The 9,293-nt window shown below is 38.1% G+C and overlaps 1 protein-coding gene across 1 annotated transcript in view; it reads right to left on the bottom strand.

Annotated features, from left to right (window-relative positions):
* LOC149486736 (prominin-like protein) overlaps positions 1-9,293 on the bottom strand; it is a 60,850-nt gene continuing 51,557 nt past the window's right edge. The window contains exons 13-19 of the mRNA XM_089698424.1: positions 8,709-8,897; positions 8,235-8,369; positions 7,636-7,794; positions 7,190-7,311; positions 3,766-3,816; positions 2,635-3,058; positions 1-1,985 (exon numbers count right to left, since the gene is read on the bottom strand). Of these exons, the coding sequence (XP_089554550.1) occupies positions 2,806-3,058; positions 3,766-3,816; positions 7,190-7,311; positions 7,636-7,794; positions 8,235-8,369; positions 8,709-8,897 (909 nt within the window). The 3' untranslated portion in view covers positions 1-1,985; positions 2,635-2,805. The remainder of the gene's footprint in view (positions 1,986-2,634; positions 3,059-3,765; positions 3,817-7,189; positions 7,312-7,635; positions 7,795-8,234; positions 8,370-8,708; positions 8,898-9,293) is intronic.

The raw sequence follows: 9,293 nt of genomic DNA, 5'->3' as shown, positions 1-9,293 counted from the left end.
CGCACCTCCCCGCGCCCCTCGCGCTCGCGCCGCCCGCGCCCCGCGCGCTTCTCTGCCTTGTAGGCGCTGCAATACCACGTGTGTTATAGAACCTGCTTGATAGAGTGATGTGACCACTTTCGACTATGTGAGATAGGGACAGAGGAGGTTAAGAGCGAGATGGGCCGTTTCATGAACTCAGATATCTTAGACATTAAGACGAATCCAAGCAGTGCTCTAAAATAGTTTGATTTATGACGTATTGCTATCTTTTAAAATGTGTTAAGTTTTTAAAATATACGTTGAACAAAACAGTTTTTAAGTCAGTCAGTCTTTTACATTCAGTTTTTTTTTAGACTTTAAAATGCATGCAACATTACTACATATATTAACCTGATGAGAATAAGTTATAATTGCACTTTTATCTGTTAAGAAAATTATTACACGATCTTTCTAGTTTTTAATCGGTATATTTAGAAACTCGCTCTTATAAACACCTCATGTTAATAATGATTCGGGACAATAGTATCAGACGATAGTCGAAAGTTGTCGTTAAAGGTTATCAAAACAGGATTCAGATGAAAATAAAAAAAGAACTCAACAACAACCAAAACTAATTTAAACAACCATCTGTATACTGCTTTGAAGAAATTAAGAACACTCATAGCGGGGAAACGCATGCTACATAAAGATTGCGTGCCTAGAAAGGTTAAAAAGTACCCAAAAGTAAAAGAAATACCACAACACGAGAAACGAAAAAGAAGAAATAAATTAAGTCCAATAGCAGGTACAACTAATAAAAAAAACACTTCCAATAAGACATATATCCAATTCTACTTCAACCATGTAATGCTATGTTACTGGGTGATGGTACATGCAAGATAAAACAGAAAACAAGATAAATCACGAATGAGTTAGTTACCAAATTGGGCTCGACTGAATCCCCCTTCCGAGTGACCACATTCGGGCTTCTAAATACTGCCTTATGCACTTATGATAGAGATTATTTTTCCATAACAATTATACATTGAATAAAATGATATGATACATTACGTATATCTTAATTCTAGAATTATTATAAGATCCATAAGTTACACTGATACAACATCCAGAGATAACAAGATTGCGATTATAACATAGACACATATTCACAAAGTTTTTGTGTTGTTTGTATATAAAACTATCAATTCACTGCAGTGCAATCACATTACTGTGTCAAAAATGTCTTAAAAGTACGAAAATACACAAGTAAATTACAATCATAATTTTGTTCTATTGATTACCTTAATTAAACGATTACATGGTTAGATTCCTAATGTGATATGATAGTTTGTTTAGAATAATCTGTAATATTTTAAGGACTAATACACATACAAATTTTAGATATAATCAGATCTAAGTTTTAGGATTTATCTGTATAAATACATAGTATCAAAACGCTTTATCAAAATCTACTCTTGAATAAGCCTGTGCTCCGTGTGTAAAATGAAAATTTTTATGAAAATAAAAATTATTTTTGACTACCATAAAATTTGGTTAGATCTGTATCTATAGCATATATAGCATCAAAACTTGTACAAGCGTTGCAGTTAGTATACAATTTTATTTAACATAGGGACCAACACTGAAGTACTCTCATCTATTTTTTTTTTCTCAACATAACCAGTATTGTTCCAAACATTCTTCAATCCCACGTTAAAGCGATAAGCGGTACTTATGGACGTATATTTATACAAAGCTTTATCAGTTACTTTATAAAAGTTACAAAATATTCTTATACATATTTGCTACCAAAAATCTTCCCAAAAATTTCACGAGATTGTAACATTCAACCGTCACATATTGCAATTTCGACAACATTTAAAAGTGTCTAAAAAATGGACATAAAGTGGTTACCACTAGACAACCACTACAACGAGCGGAAGACGTCAACATCGACCGCACTACGTAAAATTGGTCGAAACAAATTCTACGTGGACGTCGCGGAAGCTCATTCGATTTTACCTCTAACACCTTGGCCACGGACACCGGCGGCGCGACCGACGGCGCGACTGGCGGCGCGGCAATTCGCGCGGCGCGGTAAGCACGCCACGGGCAGTTGCGTTCGCCGCCGCGACCAGTGTAGACGAGGAGACGAGATGGCTTTATCAAAGTTAGCCCGACGTTGTTTGGAGAGTAGCAGCTTTTTTGCTCAAGATTTAATGTTTGGAAGATATAGTGGAGTACACGAATTAAATAGAAATCGTGTTACAGACGGAGAATTCCACCAAAAATATGAAAAATATAGGCATGATGAAAAATTATGTTGCGGGTGGCTAGACTTCCAAATAGCTGGTCTAGCTAGAATTTCTGCAATAAAAGCTTCCGTCTCCATTTTCGCGAAAAAAAAACAAACTGTTTTAAATTAAGTTCGCTCCGGGAGTAGTCGCCGCGTCTGCCGCTCGACTCCGTGGCCTGCGCCGTAATAACTCATACATTTGTTTCGATCGCTAGTCGTGCCGCGCGATTCGCTCGGGGAAATTCGCCGGTCGTCTCGCTGGTCGCCGCTGCGCGTGGCATGCCCAGTACATTTCCATACATTTGATTCATTCGCAAGACGCGCCGCCAGTCGCGCCGCGCGAATTTTCGCTATAGCGAATTGTCCGTGGCCAGCACGTATGGTACAATTGAATACGAACCTACTTGCAACATTTTACAACATTAAAAACAAACGTCCAAAAACAGGGAATCAAATTCACAATGTGCGTCAACCTAAAGTCTAAACGATAACAATTTGTAGAACGTTCGAGAGCTAACACATGTAGGTATGCCCGGAACATTCTAGAACTACTCGGACTCGTGTATGCCCGACTCGTTGTCCTCGTCCTTGGCGTCGAGGCGCGTCTTGAGGTCGTCGATGAGCGCGGCGGGCGGCGGCAGCAGCGCGCACACCACCTCCCCGCGGCCGCCCACCACCAACTGCGTGCGCGAGGGGGACTCCCCCTCCCCCTCCCCGTCCCCCCCGCCCCCCGCCGCCCGGTTCCGCCCGCGCCACTCCGCGATCTTCCCCTCGATGTCCAGCGTGCTACGCTTCGACCCTCTGCGCACGCCCCGCCCACACAAACATCAATCAAAACCGCGCATATGCACTATGCGCGACTTTATCATCGGCCATCGATCATAGCTAAGCGATGACGGCTATGCGTTGTATGAATGTCCCTAACCGAAATAAAAATAAAACAACATAATCGAACGTAACATAATCGGGTATTTATTTGGTCGCCGTGCGGGATTGCTAACATGCATGTTTTCTTTGTAAACCATTCTAACATGCAAGTTACAATTTTATCTCTAAACAATTAGTCGATTACATTTTCTTTTTCTTAATAGCCCTCCTCCAGTATGTTGCGATAAAAATCAAATTTCACTCACACGTGCATTAAAAACCCAATTGCCAAAACACCAGATTAGAAGAAAATTAAATAACTAAAGTGCGCGCCCGATATCATTCCAAGAGTATGCTTGATACGCATTTCACAAATCGAGAGCGCACCCTACAAAGCGGATGTAATATTAGCGCATGCGCAAAAGGCAAGGGAGCAGAGGTATGTGAAGGGCTTATTATGGTTTAAGGCTTCACGAGGACGTTTCTCATCTAGTAAACTCTTTAATTACATGAAATTTTAAGGCAATTTCTTTTATTTTTGGTTATGAACACCAACATCTTACTAGATGCATCTAGAAAGTTCTATTCGTCATCGTGAAGCTCTAAAACCACGTCGCATGTCGCTAGTGTAGGGCACTTACTTGGCAAGGGGTACGTTATCGCGGTCCGCGTACGCGTCATACAAATACTCGCTGCAACAAACAGACAAGGCTGACAGGGCGTCGACACGCGCTATGCGAACTCATGGATCGTTTACTTGTAAGCTTTATTTTTATACTAAGCACGCTAAACCTAAGCCGACGACTACCAGTGCGTCTTGAGCCGGTCGTAAGTGTAATTTGTTACACTAAGAATAATCGAGGACACAATGTTCCTTTTGTTCAATAATAGTCAAAGGTTATATTTAATTTGGCCTATAATAAGAATAGGTACCTCTGATATTTTAATTCACTAAGTTCCATAGCGAGTGAACCAATCGGGCGACACAATAAATTGGATTATATAACACTTGTTAAACCTTCAGAAAAAAATGCACAGAATTATTATTTTAGTTACTATTAAAATATATAAAACATAAAAAATTGTGTAGATATCTAAATTATATGGTTGTTCTTCTTTTTTCTACAAATGATATCTTTAACGTTAATTTGTGAACCAAAATTTGTGTATTCATGAATGAATTGAAAAAAGGAAAATAAAGGTAAACAAACATATCCATACCAAGGGCACATCTACCACTATCATGATTATTTACAAATGCAACAGATGCATTGCGGCTGACGTATGATACCCGCAATGGAAACCCGCCAAAAATGTATGGATCGTAAGCAATGTATAGCGTTACATGCCCATACGTCTATATACTGGGGACCTCATCACAACAACGAGACGACGATGTCGATACATTACACTTTGGCTCATTGGAACACATGCATTAGGTCCGTAACTAGTCAAAACAAACTAACTCTAGTCAAAACAAAGGCATTCGAGGATAACTATTTCTTTCTTTTTTTCAGGCATGACACGTGGTTTTAACTAAACTGACACTAAAAACCTACATCACTTTCTATGCTACCTAATTCAATAGAGCCGTGTCCAACGTTATGTATATTTAGTTATGGTTAATCGTATTATTTCCAATGAGCCATTGGGTAACTAGGGGGGAATGCAAGCCACTGTAGGGTCAAAGAGCGCACATCACGATCTACAACAGTCATTCTTATTTACCTGACAATATTTATCTTTTGAATGCATCTCAACTGGTCCATCAAGCCGGTTTACAAATAATGTAATTTACTTGAAAATTGGTCCTTCAAGCCGGATTTACCATTTTAAATTTGAAAATTGGTCCTTCAAGCCGGATTTACCATTTTATTATAAAATAACTTTCAAATTGGTATTTCGAGGCAGATAAGCTTCTTTTCCCTATTTTTACTCATCGATCTAAATATTGTCAGGTAAAACGTACTGTATCGAGTATGGTATGGCGTATTGAGGTGGTATGTATAGTGTTACCCGAGTTGGCGCCGCGTCACCGCCACCAGCCGCGACTACGGCACATCGGCTCGTACTCGCTGCTGACAACACCATTACGTCAGACGAACGAACTTACAAACACGATTCGTTTATACTTAGTTTATACTAGCGCCATGACCAACGCGATTGTAATGCTCTCTATCGGTTTGCGTCATTGAGTTATTCATAACGTGTTTAATGAACGTAAATTATAAATTGAATGCTATATGCATTGATATTAACTTTATATGGCGGTGAGAAAATTAAAATAAACAAAACAAATGCAAACAAAAACTCAGAACACTATTCAATACTAATCAACTGAGCAAATTCAAAAATTAAATCAAAGAAAATTTTACTAGTAATTCAGTTGAGTATACTTTAAAAGCAGAATTGTAAAGTTTATCAATGTAAATATTTTGTTATACCATACGTAAAAATTCTCAGCTCTTTAACCACACATTGGCATGCTCACATTTTAGGTAGAAAGTAAAAAAAGCATTCGGACTCTTTCGTATGCGTTAGAGCCACGATGTGTTAGAACGAGAGAGTGGGACTATTACTACGTCTATAGCATTATATTGTCATAAGACAACTATTTTAGTTTTAAAATATTTCCCTCTCTCTCGAGAACCATAGAGCCCGAGTATTATGGGCTCGTCTAATCAAAATATGTAAATAAGGTCTTCCATTCACTACGAGGATGAGGGTGCACAGCAATTAAATTAATTACCATCGACAAACTCATACAGGGGTTAACATTTCAAGTAAAAGAACTCATATAAAATCATACGAAAACATAAATATAAATTTAAAAATAAATGAATCATTTGCAGCATTTTACGTGAAGATTTTTTTATTGTAATCTGCAAACAATTCGAAAAACAACGATGATGATGGCAGATGAATGATTTCTTAAATTAATAAATTAATATTTTGAAAAAATATAGCACAATCGTTTAAATTCATTACGCATTGACTGTTTATTCAAATGTATTTTTCATTTTGTTAAATAGATATGGAAGTGACATAATATTCCACAAGTTTTCGATTTATAATATTGTGCTATATTTCCCGTGAAAGAAGCTACTTTCAAATATAACATATAGAAATTGGACTGATATGAATTTCAATTTAAAGATGTAGCTTCTTCCTTGATGATTGTCCACTATAAAATAATAGAAGCGTATTGTGTGTGTATGAGGGTATAATATCAATTTGAGACTAACATTCATAAAAATATTTATATAACTTATCAAAGCTATTTTCTTTTTTATTCTGTTACTTTTATGCAATGCGAGTATCAAATATTTTTTTTTTGTATTTATGTATTTGTGCAGTAATAATAGACGGAGCTAAAACAGTAACAAAACATTTGATTATTGTGTATGAATGTCACGTGTGTAAACTTAATAATCATAGTTTTTATATTATATTTTACATGAACATTTCAGATGTTAGTTAATTAGGAATCTAATCGATTTAATGATGGTAGTCTTAAAACGGATATACTTTTAGACAGAATAGATTAAATGTCCTCAGTAAATCTAGACTTCAAATCTAGTCAATCAAAATCAAATGATTAAAATTTTCTATTTCAGATCATATAATCTATACTAATATAAAATATTATAAAGCTGAAGAGTTTGTTTGTTTGCTTGAACGCGCTAATCTCGGGAACTACTGGTCCGATTTGAAAAATTCTTTCGGGGTTAGAAAAATTGTTTCGGATTTATCGAGGAAGGTTATAGGCTATATCATCACGCTACGACCAACAGGAGTGGAGCCACGGGGGTGAAACCGCGCGGAGCAGCTAGTATTTAGATAAAATTGTAGTTGCTATATAAGTCGCATTTCTCCTTTTCATTATCACTCCACATATTATATCTACATCTGCGTGTCAGTCTGAATGTACGTGTACGTATCTGCGTTTTGTTTTGTGTGGTGTTTCTCAATGTTAGCCAGAAGGGCTTCTACATTTTAACGCGGACGGTATGTATCTGCGTATATGTGTGTATATGTTTGTATGTATGTATGTACACGACTTACGCCTCAACGAGCGGCCCCGGGTACGGGTCCGGGTGGCGGTAGAGCCGCGCGAGGCGCTGCGCCAGCACCGCCAGCGGCACGAACAGCACCACGCACCACGCGAGCGAGATCCAGTAGCCGTTCTGGAAATTGTACCGTGGATATGTCAATTTCGAATAAAGTGCACGTCATTAAAATCGAATTGATGAAATTTGAATTTTTTACATCTTATTCAAAAACACATGAAATATGTATAATCGATCAAATACAAAACAATATGTATTTTGTCAGTCGTCATTAGCGCGACACATTTCACATTTTTTATTTATCACTAGTTGCGTTTCACATATTATGACGTTTCATACGTGGCGTGCCACATTAAATACGTGGAGTGTCACATTACACACGTGGCGTGCCACAATACACACGTGGCGTGCCAAATTACACACGTGTCACGTGTCACTCACCGCGGGCATCAGCACGGCGCGGCAGGCTGAGTCGCGCGTGGCGTTGAACGCATTTGACAGCGGGCCGCAGCGGCCCACGTGCGAGCGGGCTGCGTGCACCACGCGCGATAGGTATTCTTGGAGACGCTCGCCAACCACCTCGGCGAATTCACGTGTCAACTATGCAGGAAAAATACATTTAAATTAAAAAAAACAGACGGGTTGCACTCCGGGAGTGCCGGCAGAAGTGAAAACGCGCGTAGTAGAGAGGGGATAGCTGTCTATTCTCCATCCGTCTTACACTTTTTCGATCAGGTCACACGCGAGTTTAAGATTTTATACCCATTACAGAAAAAGTGCTCAACGCCGCTAAAGAAGTTTTCACTTCAAAAAAGAAAAATTTGTTTTAATAGCTGACACGCAAAATGTATTATCGTTTCAAAAAAACAATCAGCTTTTTTTTCAAGAAAGTTAAAATTCTACCATGCTGCAATGAAACCAACCATCATACCCTGATCTAAAGCTGAAGTAGAACATGAGAAAAAAAATACACTGTCGCATATTTCCTAGATCAACTCTTGATGCAATATTTTTTACAAATTAAACAAAAAAAAACTCACATTCTGTACGAGATCAGGCCCCTGTGTGTTGAGGAACAATTCGACTTCCGTGGTGTCCCTGATGCGGTATTGGATAGCCTCCTTTAACGACGACTGATTGAAGCGTAACACGTCGCGCAATTCCGTTGCAGTTTTCTACAAAAAACAATAATGATTAATAAAATTAATGGGAACATGGTCATGGCTTTATGTTTTGGATGGATCAGAAGCCTAATCATGTTTGAACAAATTAGACTGTAGACAGGACAATATTGTAATAACAGGTGCATTATCCTTCTCTTGACATGTTAATTTCATCTCGACATGCTCATTTTTCTGTTATTATACAATATATACACGAATAAAAAAGAGTGGCCAATTCTGAGAAACATTAGCATATTTCAGAAAACACCAACATGCCACTACATTTCATGTTTATGAAAGAAAATCCTACCCAATGTATGACAAAACCAATAAAACCCAGCCAAAACTCACATTAAGCTGATGCGTATGCTCAATCATGGGCACCACTATATCCCTCTGCAATCTATCCAGGTTCTCCGCAGCTTGACGCAAATTCCTCGCCACTTCGGCAAAACCAGCTCTACTAGATAATGCTCGAGCTGTGCTTTGTAGCTGTGCTGAAAGGGTCTCTAGAGGTAGGGATGTCATGTTTGTCTCCAGCTGGAAGGGAAAATTCAAAAAAGGGTGTTAAGTAGGAAAATGCGTGAAGATAATTTAGATTTGCAATTCATTAAACAGCCTTTACTTCTAAAAAGACCTCAATGCAGAAAGCAGAAATATCTCCATATTTCTGCTTCTATGGAGGAAGTGATCTTTTTTGCACGCCTCATAAGCGAAGCGTTGAGGTGGGTACTACTGTCACTTCGCGCAAAACATCTGATTTTTCAAACTTAAAATGTCTTTATGTATCATACATTGCACTTGTAAGATAATACATACACACACATATTAAGAAAAAACACTATTTTTAACGTTCATGATATTTTTGATGTCATTTTTGTTATTTAAACTAGTTAAAAAACAGTTTAAAAAAGTTCTGTCTTGGACGTCCGTGTG

This window comes from Colias philodice, chromosome 8 (genome assembly GCF_061535455.1).
Source record: "Colias philodice isolate Cphi_HAF_F1 chromosome 8, ilColPhil1 Martin Lab GWU primary, whole genome shotgun sequence".
In the NCBI taxonomy this organism is placed as follows: Eukaryota; Metazoa; Arthropoda; class Insecta; order Lepidoptera; family Pieridae; genus Colias; species Colias philodice.
Note: the sequence above shows the minus strand (reverse complement) of the source record. Positions and strands in the feature narration are given on the sequence as shown.